The 26,948-nt window shown below is 33.5% G+C and overlaps 1 protein-coding gene, 1 long non-coding RNA gene and 1 pseudogene across 2 annotated transcripts in view; all 3 read left to right on the top strand.

Moving 5' to 3' along the window:
* Window positions 1-12,679, top strand: part of LOC105830683 (netrin-1) — a 227,519-nt gene extending 214,840 nt beyond the window's left edge. Inside the window, exons 5-7 of the mRNA XM_028189330.2 lie at window positions 4,795-4,863; window positions 8,045-8,255; window positions 8,933-12,679. Of these exons, the coding sequence (XP_028045131.2) occupies window positions 4,795-4,863; window positions 8,045-8,255; window positions 8,933-9,077 (425 nt within the window). The 3' untranslated portion in view covers window positions 9,078-12,679. The remainder of the gene's footprint in view (window positions 1-4,794; window positions 4,864-8,044; window positions 8,256-8,932) is intronic.
* Window positions 12,680-12,883: 204 nt separating this feature from the next.
* LOC118644978 lies at window positions 12,884-15,599 on the top strand. The gene is made up of 2 exons (XR_004962745.1): window positions 12,884-14,015; window positions 14,120-15,599. It is a non-coding gene; the product is annotated as an uncharacterized LOC118644978 (long non-coding RNA).
* Window positions 15,600-22,022: 6,423 nt separating this feature from the next.
* On the top strand, window positions 22,023-25,315 carry LOC105841037 (annotated as a pseudogene).
* The last annotated feature ends 1,633 nt before the right edge of the window (window positions 25,316-26,948 follow it).

Raw genomic sequence — 26,948 nt, 5'->3', positions numbered from 1 at the left:
GTTCGATGTACATTACGGGAGTCTATGATAATGTGTCCGGCAAAAAGTCGGACACTCCCAGGGTCAAAGATCTCCCCCCCCCCCCTCTCTTTCTCTCTCTCTCTCTCTCTCTCTCTCTCTCTCTCTCTCATCTCGCTTAACTCGCACGTGAATGCAAAGTGTCTCTCTCGTACCCTTTCGTGTTTTGCGAGCGCGCTTCTTGCAGTCACTTTGATGAACGACACGCAAACGAGAAATAGGATAGATGTATGCGAGTAGTCCTGTCTAGTGAGTAACCAGTTGGGAAATCTTATTAAGTAGCTGAATATCTCACTCGAGTTAAGATATTACCCCCTTTACGCAAGTACATGTACTGATAAGATTTAATATTCCGAATATATCGGCTTTGCGTCGAAAGAGAATTATTTTATATTCGTACTAGCTATGCCCTGCCACGCGTTGCTGTGGCTCTCTATTCTTATGCTACGTTTTTTTCAAATTTTCTTTGCTTTCGTTGTTTAACTTTTAAGAGCCTTGCTTTACTGTTGTTCTTTTTATTTTATTTTTGAATAAGCTATTTTTGAATAAAATTTATCTATCTTTAATAAATCTAATATTCATTTATTCATGTACTTCTAACTTTTTTTTCTAAAAGCTGCCATGGATTTAGAAATCCAAAAGACTGTTTTAAATAAGTTCCTTTTTTTCAATAAAATAAAAGCCATCTTTATTTTTCTGATTACCTTAATTTAAACACAATAGAAACATTCTTCGCCTCTCCCGGTCTCTCCCGTCTCTCCCCGTCACTCCTGGTCTCTCCCCGTCTCTACTCGTCTCTACCCGTCCCTCCCCGTCTCTCCCGGTCTCTCCCCATCTCTCCCGGTCTCTCCCAGTCTCTCCCCGGCTCTCCCGGTCTCTCCCCGTCTCTACTCGTCTCTACTCGTCTCTACCCGTCTCTCCCCGTCTCTCCCGGTCTCTCCCCGTTTCTCTCCGTCTCTCCCGGTCTCTCCCGGTCTCTCCCCGTCTCTCCCTATCTTTACTTGTCTCTCCCGGTCTCTCCCCGTCTCTCCCTATCTCTACTGGTCTCTCCCGGTCTCTCCCCGTCTCTCCCGGTCTCTCCCGGTCTCTCCCGGTCTCTCCCCGTCTCTCCCGTCTCTCCTGGTCTCTTCTCGTCTCTACTCGTCTCTCCCGGTTTCTCCCCGTTTCTCTCCGTCTCTCCCGTCTCTACCCGTCTCTCCCCGTCTCTCCCCGTCTCTCCCTATCTCTACCCGTCATTCCCCGTCTCTCCCGGTCTCTCCCCGTCTCTCCCGGTCTCTTCCCGTCTCTCCCACTCTCTCTCGGGTCAAAATTACAAAAAAAATAACATTAAAAAAATATTGTTTAAAATTAAATTATGGCCATCATTTTTGAAACACACGGTATTTCCATAATCAGACCTCATAAGAACACTCCCGGTTACGAATGCAACGTTGTGTCAAAATTTCAAAGCAATCGGTGAATAACTTACAGAGATCTTAGATGAGTAACAAACATTTTACATTTTTATTTATATAGATAATGTAAATAAAGAACATCAAAATGATGATGAGATTGTTTGATTTAAATGTTTTACTGTAGAAATAATGGAAAGAGCAGCGCAGCGATCACTTCATTGATGCCGTACCCTAAACGGCCTAAACGCAAGCAACGCGCAAAAGACACCGCAGTTATCTCGGCACACGCGCGCATGTTATCCGGCTTATAAAAAATTTTTTTTCTGTTCCTGTAGCACGTTTCTACCCTGTTTTTTTGCTGTACACCGTTCATTCTCGCGGGCCGGATGCGCGACGTTCGAAGTCGTAAAATACCATTACCTCGCGTATAAGAGAACCGGTTGCTCTCCACTCCCCCTCCCTCTCTCTCTCTCTCTCTCTCTCTCTCGCCCGCGTATCAAAAAACAAATATTTTTCGCTACCTATCCAGCAGCTTTAAATATTTCGTCCGACGCATGTTTTCTCACGCGCCAACTTTCTACCCAATGTTGCTGATTCGCTACGTTTACACATTGCGAACCGACACGCTTCGCAATGTGTAAACAAATATATAATAGTAACAAATTTTGCTGGGTGCATTTAGCGCTCGCTGGTACAAACACTCGGGGAAAATTATTATACAGAAAAATTTGTCTAGATATAAAATCATAATTTTATAATTTGTGCTAAGTACATTCCATAATATGTAGACTAATTAGTGCGACTATTTGAATACTAAGCACGTGTATTTCAGAACGTTTTAGCGCTACAATATTAGCTAAAAGTTATTGAAATTAAAAAACCGCAGGTTTCTTAAGTTTATTTTTTTTTTAGCCCGAATTTTGACCCTACACTTCACTTGAATTAACGCAACAATAATATGTTAAAGTAACAAGCAAATGTGTTACATTTTAGTATAAAAATCTTAACAAGGTCCAATTTCAACATAAATTCAAAATGTTTTTTACTGTGTGACATAATAATCTACAATACATATATAATGTAATAATAATATAATAATCTGTAAAATTAAAAAAAATTTTTTTTCAATACTTTCAGATGTATTATAACACATACGTAACCTTGTAAAAATTTTACGACAATCTTTCCGGACAATTAATCGATTTGGTCTCTGACTGTTAAGGATCTCACTCTGTTTAAGAGGCCTCTCAAACGGCTCCATATGATAACCAATAAAATACACTTTATTTTTAATTCATTATTCGAAATTTATTGTTGGCGCATAAATCAAAGATGTCGCTCATGCTTGTGGCTCATTGTAAGACATGCGCAACAAATTCAGTTCCGACACGAGGAAACCCCCGCGTCAGCTACCATCTCCGTCGAGTTATGAAATTCAAGCACGTCGTTGCCGATAAATCAACGCAACAGTCGGGCGGCGATCTCGCGCCCGCAATCCTCGATCGTCGGTCGATCAATCACGCGCTTTCAATCCCCGACATGTGCGCGATCCGGCGAACGTCCCCGCCGTACGAATGAACATCAGTGTGGTGATCGCGAATCAGTACCAGGTGGGCAGCTCACGCTAATTCACCAGTTAGCCCCATGCGGCCGGCAATCGACGTCGATTTGCATCTGCCTACCCACGCTCGCCTTTTGGACAAATCGGACCCCCGCCGTAACGTTAAGAGAACATGAAGTAAAAACTGATAGACAGATACGTCGAACTTGAAGTTATCGTACATCTTTCTTTTTCTGACATCCGAATTTAGAAAATTCACCCAAGTTTACTTTATATTAGCTTTATTTCACTTACATAATTGTATAGTATTTCATTAAATTTCGAAAACTTTAAAATTGAATATAATTTTATATTTATGGTAATTTGTTTAATACTTGAAGACGCGCACAATATGCAAACATTATGCGTAGAGAATAATCAAAACAATACGATATGTTGCATATTTTTATAATATTACATTTAATAATATGTAAGAGAATTCTTTAGTCTCGTTAGTTTTTGACATCGTCTACTTTTCATCTTTAAGTTTCTTTGTATTAAAAGACACGGTTATAATTCGACACGGCTTCTTCCCTCAACTTCTGAGGAAGTGTTCTGAAGTCTATCTCATCCCAGTCAACGCGGCGACTCTCGACCATCTTGGCCTCCAGTCGGGACTGTAACATATTGCCCGTGGAATTAATTGAACGGCTGCGAGACGCGCTGACCGTATGGGATATAATGGATGGATAGTCGCGGCTAGATAATAGATGGATGGATACGCCGGTGAATGATAATGGGTCGTGTCAAGTGCGAGACGAGACCAGACGAGCTGAAGTAACCCAAGTGCCTGCGATATGTACGCGACACGAGGTCGGAGACTTCCCGTCCGTCTGTGACGTCACGATACTCATTCTCTCGCCTGACATCAGATTTATATGTCTATATAGACATAGATTATCCCAAGCTGGCAAATTACTTTTTACCTCGCAGCCTTAATCATCGCTTAATATTTACAATTTTTTAATTTACTTAAAAGGCGGGGAAATTAAGAATATAATTTTGTTAAAATAAAATCTCTCGACAGCGCTGTAAAACTTGATTTCCTAAAAATCGTTTATATTTTTAATTTTATTGTAAACAACGCTCAATATTTAATTGCGGTTGTTTATTTTAAAAATAATAACATAAACCGTATATATATATAATAGATTGAGTTTGCAGGCTATTTTGCCTGAACTATGTGTTGTTGGGAGATCATTGCGACTGGCCGCGAGGAAAACACCCAAGCTAGTCGATTCCTTTGATCCCCCGTTTGCAAAGTATTTCATGGTCTTATGGGCTTCCTCTACATCCATTCCCGAGGGATTATCTCAGGGGAAATGCGAAACAATAAATAGTTATGTTCAAGACCTTTGATAAAGAGATGAGAATATCTCTCACATAAATGCAGACATAAATATCATTTCAATGCAATGTGATTCATATTGTAAGCCGATAATAGTATTAATCTCGATTATTCCTGGACACAATTATTCATTAATAACTATGTGCGTGAGAACTTTAATGTGGTTTTAGCGTAACGTACCACAATTACTGTAATAATAGCCGGTTCGCCATTTCGATAACCTCTGCACCAGAGTTCAATTCCGACAATTGCTCGACCCGACCGAATTCTATTCTGCGCGCAATTTAAAGAACTACTCTGCTAACGATGCGTTTCCTCGTTCGCCAACGTCTGCGCCCAAGGGAATTAACTGGCGCGAGTTGACCCGCGCCGCCATAAATTGATTAAGCCACTGAAAGCGGCTGTAATTTGTCTTTCGCTTCGTTTTGTTGCAGATCAGTGCGGAAAGTGTCGCGCCAGCACGAAGAGGCTAAATCTCAACAAGTACTGCAAAAGAGACTACGGTAAGTGTTTCCGCGCCAAACAATGTTATGTGGACAAAGAACGGTGTATTAATCGCACCCGCGTCCTGCTGATATAATGGAACCCAAACCCAAACAACGTAAATCCCGCCGCCACGAGATTCTATAATTAACTCGCCCTTAAATATACCGGCTATTATAATCATATCAAAAAATAAAAGACTCATAAAGTGAAGCGATATATTACGATTTCTTTGAGATTTATAAAATTGCACACTTGGAACTATCACGTAATTTTTACATTATGAAAAATTATTTAACTCTCAAATATTTTCTTATAATTTCTTTTAATCATTAATGGTAAACGTTTCACAATTGTTTCAAACTATATAGTGGGAGATGATGAGAGAAATATTTTCCAATTCTCATTATAAAAAGTTGAATCATGAGAACTAAAAGTGTCTAAGAAGAATATTATATTCAATACATAAGTACATTATTTTCCTGATCGACAACAGTAAGTAACAAAATATGTGAAACTTCTAATATCATATATTAATTTACATATTATATTGTTTTTACTAATATCACATATCGGCAAATTAAATGACAATGCTCGAAAGCGACGATAAACGTAGCGATGTAGACAATCGCCAGTTCCCGATTGCCCGATGTGAAAAAACATTGCACGGCACAAAGCCACCGGAATTGTTTTGGCTTTTATCGGGGATAGATGTGCGCCCGCTCCAGTAATGTGTGGAGGCCGCATGTGAAACAACGATTTATGCCATTCTCTCTCTTTCTCTTGAAAGTCCTCGAAAAAGTCGAACATAAACGTACGCGTAGAGTGAGGGAGAAGCGAAAAGAGAAAAACAGGGGAGACAGTAAGAGAAGAGATAGTAACGGGTTTTGCTTTAGAAAGCCCTGCACTTGTTACAAAAAAAGGTTCAAGTAATAAAAATGGTAAAGAAACGAAACCAAAATGAATATATTCATTGAATCAAAAATTGTAAAAAATTAACTTTTATAAAGAATTTTTCATGTTCCACTTTTCACATTTTCACGATAGTATTTTGTATTCTGCTGTCACTGTTCTTTGTAAGAAATATAAATAATAAAAGGTTAATGACAAATCTCTTTATTTCTTTATTAAAAAATTCAACTATTCCCTTGTTTACCGGCTTTGTAATATTTGGGGCTCGTGGTTTATTAATCCCATCACTGGGGAGAGCGAGAGAAAAGGGATTGTTTGCGTACGGCCGCGATCGTTCTCTTCCCTCGCGGTGGCGTGTGTTCAACGTGGCTCGTTCAAAAATGAAAGACTCGCGTTTTAACGGTGCCGGGGCTTTCAATAATAGAATGGTATGCCTTTGAGCCAGCGGTCCAGCGCGAGTTTGGCCGAGTGGAGCGCGGCTTTGCCGCTCCCTCTCCTGTCCGCTTGTTTGATTCAGCGCAGATAAATCTTCAACAGGTCTGCACTTAGCTGTCTCCGACTTAGAATAGCGGTCGAAACGACCGCGCATCCCATAGCCGCATCGCGAAAGCAAAACCGATCGGGAACGGTTGGTGCGCGTGCCTCCGCGCTGTTTTCCGCTGAGTGCGATACTCGGTGATACTCGGAGAAAGATAGGAAAACCGTAGGAAAACTTTTGCAACGGTATTAATATTATAATGCACGAGATAAAATCACGATGCAAAATAACTTTGCTTGTTTTTATAAAAAATAAACGATAAAAATAACAAAAGAAAAAAAGAGGTCTTATTTTTAAAGAGGTAAAATTATTTTTCTTTATTAATATCATATATAAAATGTGCATTTAAGAAGATTTCAATTTGAATTTTATCCATTGAAAATGTTTTTCTTAATAAAAGTGAAAATTCTTAGAATAATAGTAGAAACTACTTGTAAAATAAAACAAAATTGTAAATATACAAAATTTTTCATATAAATTTGCGTTTTTGCGTTTTACATTATATTTTCCGTCAATTAATTGTTGTTGCAACAAGAAATCAATTTGAAGTCACAGGATGCAATAATTCATCAGTAACTAACTTTAGAATTCGTGAAATTGCTACGAAACTATCAGAGAAAATACACATTTCCGTTTCAAAGATACATTCTGCTATCCTCTTCTACGAGGAATGTAGTAAAATCTCCGGACTACGATGTCAAGAATAACGCAATGATTCAAACAGTAAACTCTAGGGTCAAGCACGACGGTGTATAAACTCGTAACGCCGACGTCGAGTAATAAATGGTTCGATCGAATGCAACTCAACGCTGAATCGTTTTGCAGGGGCACGACCCCAGTCCTTAGCGAAAGGCTAATAGTATCTCTGTCCTGAGGACGATAGGATGATTGTAAGATATCGTAACAAGAGAGAAAGAAAAGGAAAGCTGAACCCATGATCGCAGCTCCCCATTCGATTCTATGATCTCGACAGGTTGAAAGGATTAAAGCATCCGAACGAAAGGAGTCTACGTATCCATGTTAAAAAAGATTACATTCGATGCATTTTACTTACATGTAAAACATTTATAATTGCATTTTTACTGAATTATGACAGAAAATTTTCTAATAAAAAGATAAATTCTATTTTAAAAAGATGATGTGTGTGTACCAAAAAATTTTAATTAAATTAAATCATTTTTACGTAAAAGATTTTTATAAATGTTTTATATCTTATAAATACCGAGAAGAGAGAGAGAGAAGAGCGATAAAACCAATAACTCCATCTATTTGCAAAATATATACCAATGTAACATACTAATCACAAACTAATTAACTTTTTTATTACATACTCTACTTTAATAATTTTATGTATAAAATTACTACAACCATTTCATGCAAGAAAAGTTATATAATTCCATTTATATTTTAAAAAATGACGATGATTTCCATGTGATCTTAAAAAACAGATTTTTTTCGAAAATTAATGTTACCGTTATTTAATTTCTTTTAACAATTGATTTTGCTATTACTTATCCCTATGCACGCATACAAACCCCTACAATTTATTCGTCTAAAACTACATAATTTCCTGATATTTTTTAAAAATTCCCAAAAGTACCATTGAACATTCTGTGTGTATATTTAACATTCTGTATGTATCTTTGTTTCAGATACTTTCAATTTAATTACTTTAATTACATAATATTATTTGGTAATATTACGTGTATGCGCTTGAAACGCAGTGTTCAATATGTTCTTTTTCATCGCAGCTGTTCTGGGCAGAATAACAGACAGACACAAGAAAAGCGATGGCTCGCAGGCTGGCACGAGCGTATCAGGCACATCCTGGATCCGATTCACTCTAAACGTCGATTTTATCTACAAGAAAAACCCTAACTCGAGGATTCGACGTGGCGACATATCCCTTTACGTTCATTCGGCAGATCTGGCTTGCAGATGCCCCAAAATCAAGCCAAATAAGTGAGTACAATATTTTATCACTTTATTAAAAATTTATATGTTTCCTTTGAAGAATCAAAATTATTTCATCTTTGTGTGAATAATGATTGAGCTGAAAATTTTATAATTAAAATTTCTGCGTCTTCAAAAAGATAAGAAAATGTATTATACTGTGTTCATGTATAAATCAGTATAATAAGAATAAGTTTAAGCGAATTTTAAAAAGTATTTTCCCAAATACAGAAAAATAAAAACAACTTGTAATAAATTTTTTATAAAATTCAATATTCTTGTTATTATAAAATTGCTCTTCATGACTTGCAAATATTGTTATTTCTTATTATCCATCAATCTCGTTATTGCTTGACCAATACAAAGATATTCAAAGTTCAAAAGATATTAATGAAGATTAAATAAAGCTTCTCATTTTTGTTCTTTATTTTTTGTTTCTTAAATTTGTTTTATATATCCTTGGCTCGTAGCCAGTGCTTTGACTTTTTACTTGTCTTTATCTAAAGATCTAAAAAATATAAGTGGCCAATCTGAGTGGTCAAGATTTCCAATAGGGCAACTCTGATAATATGGGCATGGCTGCAACGACTATGAACTGCCTGTCAGAATATTGCGGAGTGGCCGGTAACGCACAGCTGGGCAACGCGATTGCGACTATACTCATATGGCTCTGTTATGTTTCCCAGGTCGTACTTGATCCTTGGCCAAGAGAGTGACGGCAGTGGCCAAGGTGGACTCACAGTGACACAGAGGTCGATCGTCATCGAGTGGCGCGACGAATGGCATCGCCGAATGCGCCGTTTCCAACGAAGGGCGAGATCGTGCCATTGAGATGCTCGTACGTCGCGGAAAGAGAGGAAGAGATAGAAAGCAAGATGGAGAGAAAGATAGTGAATGAAAGAATGAGAGAGAGAGAGAAAGAGAGAGAGAAGAGAGAGAGAGAAAGCGAGAAAGAGTGTGTGTGCGTATATGTATTTGTGTGTATGTAAGAATGAGAGAAAGAGAGAAAGATAGTGTGTGAAAGAGAGAGAGAAAGAGAGAGAGAGAGAGAGGGAGAGAAACAGAGAGGAAAAGAGAGAAGTCAATCCCCTCCCAACCGTATTCGTAGGAACCTGCATATCTTGATTTCCCGACCGCGAATACCGGTATCGGGGGTGCCGATTTTGTTTTGCGTATTCATCGGCGATCCTACGTCGAAAGCAAGACACGAGGAAGGAAGACGAAAGGGGGAGCAGCGATTTTTTTTTTTTTTTTCAAGACGAGCGCGTCCGCCCCGCGAAGCGACGCGAGCAATGCACGTTTATCATATAGAAGGTGCGATCGATCAGACGTATGCTGAGGGAATGAGCAAAAGCTCGGACGATCCGTGTTATCGTATCGATAAATATTTTTTCAATTTCTCCCTATTTTTCAAGTCGATCTGAAAAGTACTCTCGAACTTCACCCTGACTTTCGCGAAGCACGTGTCCCTTGAAGAAGGAAATACAAACTCTGATCCAAGTTTCATTCACTTCAACATGGCAATTTCGCTGTTCGGACGAACGTCTCTCTGTAGAGCAGGCGCATTTCTCGATGTCTCGATTCACTTCTGACATTTGCTGCGCGACATTTCTCCGTGACAAGCGATTCATTGAACGGCATGAATCTTTGATGGCACGATCGCCGTTCGCACCCCGATAAATCGCGCGTCCGTGGGAAATGTCGCGAGATTAAATGCGGGGTCGAATTTACGCGACAGATTCAATTACTCTGGAATACCGCGTACATTCAACGGCGAATAATCGCTTGAATATGTTGTCGTATTTCTGTTACCGTTAAATGACTACACCCAAATCGGGATTTCGCGCGGAAGACATTCACTTCCGCGTGTCATAATGCTCGTAGCGCGGCCACTGACGCGATCAATAGAAATTGATGGTTTTAATTAAGTTGCGTGCAACGATATTCGACGATGCGGATTGCGCATGAAACGTGTTATTAATATCGCGCTATAACACACAAAATAATCGAGCCCTTTCGGAACGATCGCGAAACGCTCCTCCGACGCTTCGATGGTAATTCATATTCATCAACATCAATTTGCTATATACAAAACGCGGACGTGTACAGATTGTGCGCGCGATACGATGCGAGAGCGCGCGGTGATGTGTACGAACAGAGCGCGTTAATGCATCTATATTATTGGAGGCACTATCATTAAAGCCTAATAGATTCGGCAAAGCGAAATTAATTTCGAAAATCGCACGCGTCGCTGATGCACGATGTCTTTAATCTTGTTCGAGCCCTTTTACATTGTGCTCATGAGAACAGAGGGTTGAAGTAATGATTGGAAAAGGGACGCACACCAGCAAAACTCCCGTTTGAAGGAAAAATTTAACCCACGCTTTTGTCTCTTTTTTTATATGCGCTGAGCCCACTTACGTTAGCGAAACTGTAATCTAGAGTATCATTCTATGATGTAGGATTGAGATCAGAATTTTTTTTTTACTTGTACCTTTTTCTAAATCCGTCTCAACTTTACAGTTCAAGTTTTATTTCTCGGGGACAAATTGCTGACGTACTAATTAGCTTTCGTAACTTCTAACTAATTTTGTTTTGTTATGTTATTTTATTCAATCCTCTTTCTCGAAAGTTGTCTCAAGCCCCGCGCGTATATTCAACGTGTATGAAGAACAGTTATGTGTAAAATTACGCGACGTATGACCGCAAATTATGCATCGCGGCGATCTTTCGATGTCGCGGAGTATAGTAACAGCGAGGTGAAGGTACGTGCGATAATATGTACGCCTCGACTTTATTCCTAAGAAAACCGCGGCACACCTGCTACGGAAGCATGATTCAACCGCGTCCAGCACTAGAGGGCTCGTATCGCCGTCGGTTACTAAAAGGCTGGCCTCTCCCGAGTAGAGAGACAAGCGCAAAATGCGTGCGCGCATGTACCACGTCTAGCCATTTCAAATCTGATTTATTCGCGGCCGTCTTGTGTCTTGAGAGCCGGTGCACTTGGAGAAAGTGGGCGTGAGAGATAGAAACAGCGCGAGAATCCAATGAAAGAGAGAGGGGGGGGGGGGCAAAAGAAGAAACGAAAACGGACGCAAAGCAAGTAGATAAGTGGAGATATGTTCGGACATAAAATATATTTAACCGTTATATATTATCATTAAGGGTATATCACACCTCGGAATCTGAGGAGCGTTATCGTTCTCATCGCCTTGCTAGAAAGCTAATGTGACTCTCGCTTATCCGGCGTTAAACATACAGAATAATGAATCAAGTTCTTCATTTCTCTTTGATCATCTTGAAGATTTTATTTTAGCAGAAAGAGATTTTTTATTGTATTGAATTTATGTTGTATTGAATATGTTTAATGTAATGTTATAAGTATCTTAACAATAAATTCTCAAATTATAAATTTAGAGTGCGAAATTTAAAAAAATAATGTTTATTATCTCTTGCGCTCATTTTTCCAAAAATTTTTAATTATCAATTACCTATGATCAAAAAATGATTTGTTTTTCGATAGAAATTAATTATAGAATCTAATCTATTTAAATATTACTTGAACTATTAAAATTTTAATGACAAAAACTGTATCAACGCCTGGATATCAAATTCACCGACAGTTGCACTATGTAGGGTTAAAGAATTTTTGCCTGAAAGATAGAAGTATTTATATTTTTTTTCCGCCATAAAGATAATGACCTACATTTTTAGTATTGTTGAGTAATATTTACTATGACAAAAGATTTTTAAACGCCTAGAATCTTTATTGTTTTATTTGACTTTTTAACAATCTTCCGCATGCAAACGTATTATCTAAGATTTGTACATATCAACGCGAGAGCGTGAAATATCACTCTACTTCTGCAAATTCAATGGCATTTGAAATGCTTAGGTGTGTTGATTTGCTCGAATTGAGTGAATTTGGTGAAATCATGTGGAAGCTCGTATGACGTCGGTTCGTTCGTAAGATAAATCGACCTCGACGCACTCGGTTCTAAGATATTAGGAATTCGAGGCGTATAACGAATTTAAGTCGTCAACGGGCATCCGTTTTGCTCAGCTTAAGCACTGCTTCCAGCGGGAGCAAGATGCGCTCATCTAAAATTGGAACGTATGGCATTCGCGTCGAGAGACGGATACGCATGTCGCGTTTAATCGAAAGTGATGTGCGCAGGACCACGCGTTTCGCAAATCGTTCCCTCGACTGAGCAGGCGTGACAAGAAACCGAACAGCGGGTGTCTTTATTAAATGATTTATTCGACGAGATAGATATAAATGTCTCCTTCAACTCTTAAAGTTCTGTACATAATGTGTTTGCCGTTATTTATATAAACTTATCTGGATAATTAACTAGATGAAGAAATGACTTTACCTTATTTTTATTCAGATATTCAAATGTACATTATTTCCATCTTTATTTTTAATAAAAGAAGTGTTATTTTCTTCAAGTTATTATCTAAGTTAATATAAACAACGAGAGTGAAAGATTAGTCTTAATTTTAATTTCCAAGTTTACCATTTATCCTAATAAATTGTTTGAAATAATAACAACAAATTGCACGGATCATAAAATAATAGCACAATAAAAATTACTCGTAACTATTAACGGTTTAAAAACTTTAACAAGGAATTATATATTAATCATTCTAATATATTTTCCAACTTTGATTTTTATTTGCATTTATTGGTCCAAACTCCAAAAAAAGAACATTTTTTGTTACATTGAATTATTTGAAGAACTCTCGTTCTTAAACAATGAAGATTTATAAATAGAAATGTAAATACATATTGTTTTTATATCCTAAATTATTTTACTCAATAGCAATATTATCTTAAAATTGTATAAAACGATCAAATTTTATCTTAAATCACCTTTATTTTATGTAAGATATGTAATTTATTTTGCTTTTGTCTAGATAATTTTAAATTATCTAAACATACCACACTGCCCGTGCATAAGATGGAAGCGAATCAAGGGCTCAAATGTTGCATTGCGCGTCGTTAGTTTTCGACGCACGGCGGATCGCTCGTTCGTAAATGGCACAAAACTCGTCCCCGGGCTTCCCCTTCCTCTCTCGCGACTTCTGTTTTTAATTTATTTATTCTTCGCTCGCTCTATATCATCGCGCGTCGTACCGTAACTCATATATAGAAATATCACACGCGTTCGTTAAATGTAGATTTTCTTGTACATTTTCTATATAAATTATTAAGATCCTTTTCTAGCTGGTATATTATTATATTACGTAGTAGTGAAGAAAAAGAGGAGAGAAACACAGTAGAGGCTAAGCACACCGACACGTGTCGCGACGCGAGTCGCGGGTTTATCGATCAATGCTGACACTCTCGAATCGCTTGCGTCACGGATTCCAGGCGGCGACGGCGATCGCGAAAAATCACTGATCTTTACAGCATAAAGTATATACATATATATATATATATATATATATATATGTATACTTACTCGATGTAAGTACGGTTTAAGGCAGCACGACATGAAATCTCGATAAAGGCCATTAGCGTACAATAAAGATCAGTGAGGATTGTTTGAGAATTATCATGCGTGTTACTCGACCCAAATCTCGACGGCTCAGCTGCGATTAAGGAGCCCACCTGTTACGTCCCACCTGATCCTTTCCGAACTCCTGACTATCAACATTAGAGAGCGCGCAAGAAGACTATTCTTTTAAGTCTCTCTCGCGACATACTGTACGATAAGAGGATTCGTGAAGATCAAACGCGGCACAAGCGCATTATTTAGAGAGGTAATAAAATAATCTGTAGAAACGTTTATATTATATTATATATATATATATATATATATATATATATTTGTAACCACGTGGTTCAATAAGAGAAATTTTTTCAGGCTGACTTGATCCTCCGAAGGGAATGCGGGCGTAACTTACGTTACTCAATTTTATGATGATGTTACGATAAAATCGTTCGATCGACGAACACTACGAAGTGTATTGAATTATGCTAACCGAAATGCGAAAACTATTATACAATATATGATTGTTGCGCCATAATGTCGTACTTATAATAGCGCTGCGATATCGTGAAAATATGATGCGACACGATGGAGAAATTGCATATGGATATCACTACAAAATCGCACAGTGCGAACAGTGTTATTACACGCGATTGCGATTATATTCAAGCAGGCCATCCTTAAATCCGCATCGCGTTTCGAGTCAAGTTCCTAAATTGCCGAATGCGTTCTTCGTTTTTCGTTAATTACGATCGATGTAAACCTTCTTCCTTTCATTATAGCAAATAAAGGACAATTTCACACGGAAATCAGAGCGAAGGGGAAAAATGTAAAGCGCATGTATATCGTTTTTGTAAGGAAGAACCAATTGTCGACGCTCGTATTGGATTAGCACGACGATAGCATAGCATTCGACGTTCATTCGATTACACGCTAATTGCGATGTGCGTATTATCAACGAATCTCTGTGTGCAATTAACAATAACACCCTAATTTCTTATATTATATTGATATCACGATAAATCTCCAATTATTTGTACATTTGTGTATATTTAAAAAAAAACGTTTTAAGCGATGCACAATAAATTAAAGAAATTTATAATTACGAGGAGAAATGGGTGAAATATCCTACATATTTTATAGAACTATTTTATTTTATTTTATTTGTTGCAATTTGCATTTAAGTGAAAATGCAAAATTATAAGCAAAGAGAAAATGTTTCGTCACATAAAAAAAATAAAAGATTATTTGGACGTTTTTCTTAATGACAAATCTAAGTGCATCATGAATATTAAGTCGTGTTTAAACTAACTGTAGTCGCGCTAATCACATGCGAGCATTTCCTTTCCGGAAGAGAGACAAATCAGATGCGATCGCCCTTGTTCTTGAACGAGGAGAAAACAATTGTACGCTCTTTCATGTGTGCCGTAGTTGACAATGTATGTATGTACTTACGATTTTAACGATGGTTGAACGTGATGTCGGTGGAAACGATTCTGACGGGCGATCGATAACATCACACGACGGACGTTCACGTTGTTGCGACCGCGAGCCAATAATACCACGTACTACGGAGACGATTGATCTCAAGCCTCGATCGATCTTTACATTACAAAACGATGCATCCTGAAATCACAGATTGCGACGATTAAACTTTCGTATTCCGAGTTTTACATCGAGATCCTTATAATCCAGAATTGCAATTATTGTTCCAAGTTGAATTGAGTTATGGTAAAGCTGCTTTCAATTTTAAGACGATTACATAATTTTTATAAAAACTCGAAAATATTACGTTAACTGTTTTATTGAAATATACGTCTACTGTTTTACTGAAATAATAAAAATAATAAAAATCCTTCTTTATATTTTAAATGATATGTAATTTTATAATGTATTGATTAATATTTTCTAATGATTTAAAACTAAAATAATATTTTCAATTCTTAACATAACGTGTTGTGTGTGTATGTGTTTGTATACGTGCGTGCGCGCACGCACACACACACACACACACACATAATTGCACAAAAATGCAGAATTAACAGCTTGTTTTTTTCCGCAAAACAAATTTTTATTTTATTTTAAAAATAAATATCAAGTTTTAATATTCTCACAAATACAATTGCATGTAAAATTTCGTCGTAAACTATACTTGCATTTTCAAGTTTTATATTTATTGAATTTAGATTTGAATTTTTACATAAGCTACAGAAATTTATTTCTGATCTCTTCAAATTAAATTAAAATTTACATACAATTTACATACATTTCTCTAAATTGCGTGTATTTATACTTAATCGATCTAGTGCGTCTATTTAACTCAAAATGAGATCTGTCGTCTCCACTATCTACGCTATAATTACATGTATAAAATGTACCAACTCAAGATAGCTTTAGATTAAGATTAAAAAAGACTATATCATCTATTTGCGAATAATACGTACAGTCGGAGATTAAAGAGGACTTTTCGCGTATAATTGGAACCAATTGATCAAGCATCCAGACCGCATGAATAAAATCATTTATTATTGCATCCGTAAGGAAGAGAATCAATTTTCAGGTTATCGTTGAAGGAATTAAAGGAAAAGCAAAATAAACTGGAGAAGAATTCAGAGTCAATAAACTCGCCACTCAAATTCCATCGCGTATCCGAAGACACTTTCAAGTGCAAAAGCACTTCGATCGAATATTCAATCTGTCGAAGATTGAATATTCAATCTTATTGAATGTTTCTCGACAAGTTAAGCACATATCTCGAATACATTTCTTTTGGCATAATTTAAATTTTTTAATAACTCTGTTTAATGTGACAGATATAGAATGTAGTAAATATCATAATTATATGAAGGGAAATGTACTTGTAAAGTAAAGTCACTGAATAAGTCATTAAAACTTTAATCTAAATTTCGGTAAATTTTGAAGTACTTTTCTAAATTATTTAAATCTATAAAATTAGCATTGTACACAAATCAAATATTAGAATAAATAAGCTTTAATTTTAATATTTAGTTACTTTTAGTTATTTTTATATAATAATATTATATAAAAAAACATATTTAAAACATTTTGACATTATCAAGCCACATGTTCCCAAATTTTTATAAAATACATTTTTTACAAACTGATTCTTTTGTCCAAAATAAAATAATCATATATACTTGATATTCCATTTTAATCAGTATCATCCCTTATATAACATAATTTATTTTTAATTTTAGAGAAATGTTTCAAATAAAAGTTGTATGATTTATGTATGTGTGTGTATGTGTACGTGTGTGTGTGCGTGTGTATATGCGTGTATGGAGAGAGTTAAATAATGGTAAAGTTAACCGAAGAAAATTACTTTTTTAAGATCTCATAAAACATTATTGCCAAATTTACAAAAATGCAATTATGTATTTTTTGTACATAATGATTTTTTTAGTTATTTTGCATAAAAAAGCATTAAAGCAGAGTTATCGAAAAACCAATGACTTACGAGATATTTTACACTGGGGCAAATTTTATATGAAATATAAAATATCTCGTAAACTATTAATTTTTGATAAAATCTACCTTAATTATTTTTATTCAACAAATAATACGATAAATTAACTGGTGTAAAGAAAATACATACTTGCATAATTATGCATTTGCGTACTTTTTTATATAATACAAGAAGTTCCATTTTAGATATAATCTTTACATCTAACTAAAAACTGATAAATACTGTTTAATATAAAACATAAAAGTTAAAATCTTAGAAACATCGTTATTTAGAAAAAAAGTGTGTCTAACATAAGATGTCTCCCTTGAAACAGAATAAGTTTTACTTGTTCATTTGTTCGAATACTAACTAGTTCGGGAGGTAATCACGAAAGCTAATTATAATTCACTTTGTATAGATACGTACCAGGTCTATCCAAAATTTGGTTTGTGAGCTAAAGCGCTTCCACTTCTCCGTCGTCTCAATAGAAGATGACAAAAAATAAACAAAAAATATGCGGACAATACTATTTAAGAGATCTTCTCGATAGTCTCAGAAAACAAACTGCAAATTTTTGGAAGATCAGAATGTGTGAATTATAACTCACATAAATTGAAACAGGCATAAATTATTAAGCAAAGGGCTTAAGTGATCTTTTAGAATTTTTCATGTAATTATTTCCCGAACTCATTGTTCGAAAAAAAAATGTTTCAAGTAAAACATTTTGTCTCGAGGGAGACATTTTATTATCGACACATATTTTTCCTAGCTGCACAGAAAAAAAGAATATTCTTGTTTTTGACAATATCTTTTAGTTTCAAAACGAAAATCTTGAAATGAGATTATATTGCGTTAAATCAAAAAGATTTATTTGAATAAAAATTTATTTTAAAATTTTATATAGTTTAACTAAGAAAATGATATTCTTGTTATTTAAGAATAATTTTCTAGAATAAAAAGAAAATTGGATAGAAAATACTACATGTTTAAATCGAGGATTATTATTTTAGAATAAAATTATCAAAACAGTTATATTATATTCTTGAAATAACACTTATAGTATTGAAATAAGACTATAATATTTTGAAATTCAAGATTTTCAAATTCTTCTAAAAAGATTATATATTGTTGCTTATATATGAAATAATGATCGTTTTAATTTGAATACATAAGTGCACAGTTTCAATTTAAAAGTAATTTTTTTATGTGTGGAAATGTCCAAAAGATTTCAATTTTTAGAAATAAGACACAATCTAAATATTTAAAAAAATTAATTTAAAAATTATTTGATTCTATTAAAATTCGGGAGAAGTTAAAATATTTTTAATAATAATAACTCATTTTCAGAAGCAGCTATTTTAAAAAAAGGCTTTAAAAAAATTAATACAATATAATTTTTCCACGACATTTATTAAAGAGACTTATTGTTAATATAATATTGTTCATATGTGATAGGTCAGGAATTATTTATTATATTGACCGATAACGACTAATAATAGAAAAAGCGAGAGAAAAATCAATACTACAACACATGCTTGATTTTATGTAGATTAATCGATTAGTGACTTTAATCTCTGACTGTCACGTACACATAGAGAAAGATTTCTTTAGATTTAATAAATAGTTTTGTTTGACTATTCCAAACCATATTTCTTTAGTTTTAATAAATTTTAACCACATTTCTTTAATTTTAGTAAAATTTATGATGGAAACAAAGAAATATATGCTTTGAAATAGTCAAACAAAACAGTTTATTAAATTTAAAGAAATCTTTCTTTCTGTGTACGGACATGGTATAATTAACCGGCAATTTATTCACCCCTGTACGTAATTTGATGTAACAAAATAACTCTATCACGACTAAAAGATGTATTACATATGAGTTTCTCCCTCCCGAGAATCATCGTCAAAAGGAGTGCGACTTTTATTCGAAATTCACGAACGGCAAGTACATATATCGTAGAGTTGTACGCGATGTAAGAGTATGCTATTTATACCTTCGCATTAATCGACTGCTACTGTACCGATTATCACTTAGATTAAATTATTAAGTGTACCGTCGTGTATTGTGGTGTAATAAATGTGATTAGTTGTACGATAAATAAACGTAATACGTATAAGAACTGCCTGCCCTCCTAATTGTAATATTAACCGTACAGCATCCAATACCTTTATTATCCAATACAAGTTCGAGAACGAATTTATGAAACTTACAACAATGATAAAATAAGCAGTAATGAAAGAATCTGACACATTCAATACCGCTGGTTAGTTTTTGCATTTTAAAATTATTTATATTTATATAATTATTTACCACTAATTTATTCACTACATATGTATCAATTTTTTAAGACAAATTTTACTATTTTAATTTATTATCGTTAATAATATTATTTTGTAATGTTATTATTTAATCATTTAAAGTCTTACTTTGATTACGGTTTAAATATTTAAAAAATTAAACCGACGAGCTATGACAAGTTTACACGATATTAAAAGTTACTCGCATATTGCCACCATTAAATATCATAAACAAATAAAATTGAAAACAATACAGGTTTCTGTATTGTTTAATTAAAACTATTATTTTTATGTATTAAGTAAGCAACAAAAATTTAAAAATATTGACCTCCTATTGTATAAAACATGAGAATCAAATTATTAATTTCTAATAAAGTAGTAAGTGTAGAGAAATGGTTTGTTTTAGATATATTATGCTATTCGAATTGTTTATTATAATAATATAATAGGATACATTTATATTTACTTTGCAACAAAATTACATAAACAATAATTGAATATGAGATCAGTAAATCATGTGATTTATAATAAAAATAAATAAATTGTCATTTTTTACGGATTTTACTGTAAATAATAATAATTTTTATTTTTATATTTAAATTATTTTTTTCAGTTTCTGTTAATTGTGCGTCGACATGTTTTGTCAGTCTTAAAACACACACAATCGTGAATTAAAAGTAAAAATAAAATCTTAAAGTAAATTATCTCTAACTCCAATAATGATGCTATAAGCATCTCAAGTATTAGTAAAGATATTAGTGCAAAAAATATTAAAAATTATATCCTGACTGAAGTATTATTTTTCGTGTTAAATTCTTTACGGTATTTAAAATATTTATAAATAAAATATTTATAGAATCATTATCAGAACTAAAAATTAATTAATATAATATAATATTTTATTCCTAGCTTCAGTTCACGATTGTGTTTTAAGACTGACAAATCATGTCGGCACGCAATCAATAAAAACTAAAAAAAATTATTTAAATATTAATAAAAAAATTATCATTATTTTCAATAAGATTTGTTATAACCGGAAAATAGCAGAAATAGAAAATAACATACATGTCACTCATACCTAAAATGATATAACAAATACAACAAAAAATATTCAAAATAAAATAGAAAACCAGGAAAAATATTGTAAATTGGCGTAATTTTTTTGAACGACATTTTTCTGTAACAATTGTCACATTATCGCGAAAATGCAATTATCACGTTAATCACTTCAATCGCTCGTGAGACTAATTATCCGAGAAATATCGAAATGTGAAATAAAATGTATCGAAACGTGGAGCACGAGTGCGACTTTTCAAGTATTATAATGTCGAATTAAATGTAAATTTCACTTACCAATCAAACGTCGCCTATACGATATCCGTCCCCAGGGCCAATGCATCTCGGGATAATTGTTACGGATTCTGCAAATAAAAAGGGAACACTGTTAATTAAGATGACGAAGGGAGATACTTTTCCCGCGTAATCAACTTTCGCACGGATGTACGAATATCGGACGATTGTATGCGACCGCTCTACGCATCGCGATCTACGTTCAAATGAGGAATACACTTCGGACAATGCAAGGTTAATACCGATGAAGATTATTAGCGATGCGATGCCACTCGATCAAGACCTGATCCGTCCGTTACGTTTCGGAAAGAAATAGGCGAAATACTTGTTCAGTCGTTTAAATATTGCAATGTGGCATTAATGTAAACATCAATTATTGCCAATTACACGTCGCGGAACCGATGTGCCTCGGGATTGCCACTGATTGCCACGGATTCCGCGAGTGAAGTGAAGAAAGAACGCTGTTAAAATGGCGAAGGGGGTACCGTTCCCGCGCGATCGATTTTTGCACGGAATTATTGTCGAATTACGATCGCGCGACCGCTCCACGCGTCGTGATATATGCTCGAACGAGGAATACGCGTTCAAACAAAACACAATACAAGATAAATATGCGTTATAGTTACCGATTAGATGATTTGCGATGCCACTCGATCGAGAGCTGACCCGTCCCGTGTCCCGTTCCGTTCCGGAAAGAAAGTGAACCCCTATAATAGAGAACTCTATGAAGTTGGCTCGAGCCAGAGATGATCATCTCTAGCGCTAACTTCACGCGTCAAAATGAATGCCTCTGCAATATATACCGTTTTGAATTTTGCGTTTTTTGCACTAATACGGCTAATTATTATAATTAATTCATGTTTAAATCATGTTTCACAAATTCTAATTACTTTTACATAAAAATAGAAAGTACGTGTAAATTAAAATATGAGTCAAATCGATCTCCCACATCGATCGATAATTTTGATTCGATATGAAAACGATAATATCATTAAATATTATATTAATTATTACATAAATTATTTTACCTATACATTAAATTTATATAAAATAACAGAAAAATATTGTTTTTTATAAAAATGTATTTTTTTATTTATAATATATATTTTTTTGCAGTTTTTGGGGAAACATTGAATCCGTCACGACGCCATCTGGTGTCTCAAGAGTTCAGTGATTAAACATTAACCTGTCTGTGTCTGTCGAGGTCTGTTTTGATTTTACTTGGAAGAAGATAGTGGGATATAGCAGGTTTAATTAATAAAAAAAGAATGGGGAGCGACGGCGACGAAGCGTCTAATATCCAGTTTAAAAAGAAGAAGACGAAACGCGAAACTTCTCGGATGACAATAATAGCGAGGGAGAGAAAATGCCCATCAGGTTAGGATTGCACATTATTCTGTCTTTAATTAAATGTGTAGCGTAGAACTTAGATTAAGAGAAGATTTATTTTAGAGAAAAAGTCGAGGAGATGAAGATCATTTAGAAACTCCGCGAGAGAACGGTTGGCATCGATATTGTTGGTTTGGCGCTTGGAGAAAGCGTCGCATCCAATGTGTTGACGGTAAGACACTTTTATATGTATAAAAACGTAATGTTTTTATACATTAATAAAAAAAATGAAATACACGATAGATAGAAAAGGTTACATGTATATTGCATGCAAGTGTACGGAAATAATTCGTCAAAATTAAAGCAACATCATATGATGATTCATCTTTATTTGTAATTGTACAATTTGTAAAACATAAGTTTTATGATCAATTTTTCCTTAAGAGCACAATTAATTTTCAGAGCCAAAATTTATATCATTAAAGCTACAGAGGAAACGAAATTAAAACTTCTTTGGGACAGATACAAAAAAAAAAAGATGAGCCTTCATAGTTTGTTCCTACAAATATGGCTGTAAATTTCGTACAACACAATAGATGTATGAATTTTATTCTCCTTATTATTTTTCACAGATAGAATTAGATCACTATACCAGTCAATGAAGAAGTAGAAAAAACTTAATATATAATTACCATTTACAAGTAAAAAATGTTTTAATTAAATTTATATAAAGTTTAAATTTAAAAATTATTTGCAACTTATTATTTTGAAGTCTTATTATTTTAATATTTTTCTTAAATAGCTATTTACTGATAATTGTTTTGTAATTGCTGCAATGATCCTTCCTACATATACATGAAGTACACATGATACATATAATATTCCTAAATTATCAAAATTTATTAACTGCATTACCATTTACTAACTATGTATTCTTTGTTTTTATACATTTAACTTCTTTATGTTAAATATAAAATTGTGAGTGAAATTTATTGTAATTTTAGTCAACATAAAAGACTCAGATTCCCAAAAGTTGAACAGGAATTCAGCCATCTAGCAACAAGAAAAAATGCATGACCAAAGAAGACATTCGAGGAAAATGAAAAGATTACAGAGAGAAGGCGATGGACAATTACCATTATGAGAGATTTAAAAAGCAATTCAGACGATTTTGAATTAGACTTGTATAATTAATTATATTATTATACTCTTTAAATTCATGTAAGTAAAAGATGATTTCTTACATCATATTTTTATTAATTGCAATTTAAATTTAAGAATCAAAAAAACAAAAAAAGAATCAAGGAACAATACAATATTAACTGCTTGATATTTTTTTTGTATTTTTTAAGCGATTCGAAGAAAGTCATAAAGGTAGCATTGAGTTTTCTAACTGTCCTATTGGTAAGATAATACACGTAAAATCGTTTTTAATCGTTTCAAGTTCGAATTAAATTGTTTCTATTTTAATTATGAAACAATTTTTAGTGGTAATCTTAAAGAAAATTTAGTTGAAGAGAATTTTATTTTGTTACACAAATCCAATAAATAATCAATTTGTATACGTGTACATATACATATATATGTATAAGATACATAACTTTTCACAATAGACGAAATAAAATCAAAATTAAAACATGCAATAAAACGCTTAAAAGTACATTAATTTATTAATTTAAATTCAGCAAAATTATTAAACAATCCAAATTTTTATTTATAATTAAAAATTAAAAAATTAATTAAAAAGTATGACTATATATTATACACCAAATGTAAAATATAAGTTATAATTTGGAAATTAAACATATAACGTATCGTGAAACAAAAATGACCTTCTTATCTCTAATAATAATCTCATCAATAAATGAAGAAAACTTGGAAGTTCGATGTCATAGAGCATAATTTTTATTCATATAGAAAAAAATCATTTACAGAGATATGTTGCTGGCGTCATTTACAACGTTTCTTATATGCGTCTTTAGCACGTTTACAATTTCGTTTACAATCCATTACATGATATAAAAATGGTCGTTATACTATTGCGATAGATATAATCCTTACGTTTCGATTAGGAAGCAAGCGCGTCGTTATGTACATAATAGTCCTCATGTGATGCTGTGAGAACTCTAATAAAAAGCATCATCAAAGACATGGTTGTGCATTACATTTTGTTTCAATCGATCACAAAATCTTGGAGGGGAGGGGTTTATAACGCAAAACTAGCTACTTCATGAGAAAACTTTTCAGAGAAAACTAGTTTCTTCTCAAATTTCGTATTAAAAAATATGAAGATCCTTTTCTTTCTTTTTCTTCTAATTCGCTAACGTCTATGTATACTTTACATTTTACTGATCTAGGTAGTTCTGACAAAATAAATATCATGGGATTGATTCTTTAAAAAATATATATTACAATATTGCACTTAAATATACACACGATAAAATGCGTATAAAATATACAATAAGTTCCTCTATCCGAGGCACTAACGACAAGGAACACAGAAATGTCACATAGTGCATGGCTGTTTGTGCACAGATTTTTACGTTTACATTTTTACACGATTTTATCATGTCATTTAGGCGTCGTATCTCTTCGACCTTAAATGGAGGAAACTTAAAAATTCAAGATACACTTAGGTATATCCATAAGAACAATTTGTATTATTTGCATCACATATTCAAAGTATTTCAAAAGTAAATGTATAATAATTGAATAGATTTATTCATTTAAGAGAGAATATTTTCTGGGAATTTAAAGATAGTAAATCGTAACCCTGCTGTTTTTTTAAAGTTTATGCAAAATTATTTTAAAGTTTACTATACTATTATATCGTTTAGAAGTAGATATAAAAAAAAACTTTCACAAAAATCTTACATTAATAGACATAAGCTAAAATCCACTTAATGCTACAAAACACTCTTTGACTGATCAATTTGTAAAATTTTTTGTTCCGATAGGTCAATAATGCCTCAAAGTATTTGTAACGTCAAATGGACAACAGCCAAAATCATTAAATAAAAAAAATATTTAATAAAACATTAGTAAAAATCTAAAATACATTTCACACAAATACACCCTAATAAAACAGCAGAGTTAATACAATTAGTGTAATCGAAAAAAAAGAATTGTGTATTTAAAATATATTTTTCTTACATAGAATCTCTGAGCAGAACGTAGATATACCTATAAGTATTCGATGGAATCGAGATGTATACAAGCATACGTCATGTGTACATTCAATTACACATACATACACACATATTTCTGGAATTGTAGTTAACTCGCATTCATAATTTAACGCAATCGTTAGATCGATAAGGTGGACAGATTATAAGATCCTCCGCGCTACACTTCCATCACATGACGGATACAGGTATTTTCGGACATACACATCGCATCTGTTGTGTGTATTGCTCGCATATTTCAGCTACATTACCATCCATAACTAGAGAATGAGATATTGCATTGTATTCAATACATTAGCCAATCGCATAACACTGATGATTATAAAACTTGGTAACCGATTTGTGCTTATAACACGTAGACATCTCTTGTATTATAAATGGTCTTTCCATGTATACATTTTACAACTTCGACACGGCATATTATTGGTTGGCACATCATCGTCGATTTCACAAAAGTAATTATGTTATGTCCAAGGTAGAAGATATACACACAAGATACGATTTATAGGTACATAATTATACATACATAATTATTAAAATAATTTAATTAATCGAAACGTGATGTTACATAGCGTAGACATGAAAAAAATTAATGCAACAAGAAAGAAAAAATTGCAGAAAAAAAATTAAAGTTTACTGTATTACAATCATTCAATAAAATTTACAAGGTTTTTTTTATAAAATTGTTCTTGTATACAAAAGTTAAAAAATGAAATAACAGAAGAAAATATAGAACGCTAAAATATATCTTTAAATTGCTACTTGTATTTAAATATTTTGCCATTTAATAATATATAAAAATTTTGATGACACAAACAACTAATATAAAATATAATTTCACGTCAACACATAGTAGACAAGTAAATTAAAAATCTCAATTTCAATGAGCATCAAATTGTTAATATCTTATTATCAATTGCCATACATACAAGATGAGTACAAGTAATTTATTTTAATAAAAAAAGAAAAAATTAATTCATGCAAATAAATGGATGAACACAACTATTAATCAACATACGTAGATACACAATTTTATAAATTAAGTTTCAAAATAAATTAATTTATCGTGTTCTCTAATTACGTCTTATATTCATTTGTGCTCTCTTTATATACATCTATAAACTTATTCATTATGTATTATTCATGAACGCTAAGTAGTTTGGAATTATGGATGGAATGAGAGTATTGTCGATTAAAAACTAGAATATGTACTACACTCGTTAGTTCACTTATACCTCGTACCTCAAAACGTATTTTCGTATCTTGAAACGTGAAAGAGAAAAAAATTACAATTCCTATAAAACATATTATAAATATAATGTCATTGAGAAGCACATTCATTGGTTGCACACGGCCGGATAAATTATCGCATAACATTATGTAAAAACGCACAGGTACACATAGGTACAACCAAAACGTCGCAATATACGTTAAATATGTAAAAATCTCGCCAAAAAATAAATGAAAATTTAACGAATCGCAACAGTTATAACATATCATTTATTTCAGCGATTAGTACATACTTCCGCAAATGCTTCCAGCTTTGCCATTCTGCTCTAAAACTTGCCTATAT

This window comes from Monomorium pharaonis, chromosome 3 (assembly GCF_013373865.1).
Source record: "Monomorium pharaonis isolate MP-MQ-018 chromosome 3, ASM1337386v2, whole genome shotgun sequence".
NCBI classification, from domain to species: Eukaryota; Metazoa; Arthropoda; class Insecta; order Hymenoptera; family Formicidae; genus Monomorium; species Monomorium pharaonis.
The sequence above is the reverse complement of the archived record's forward strand: the minus strand, read 5'-3'. Positions and strand labels throughout refer to the sequence as shown.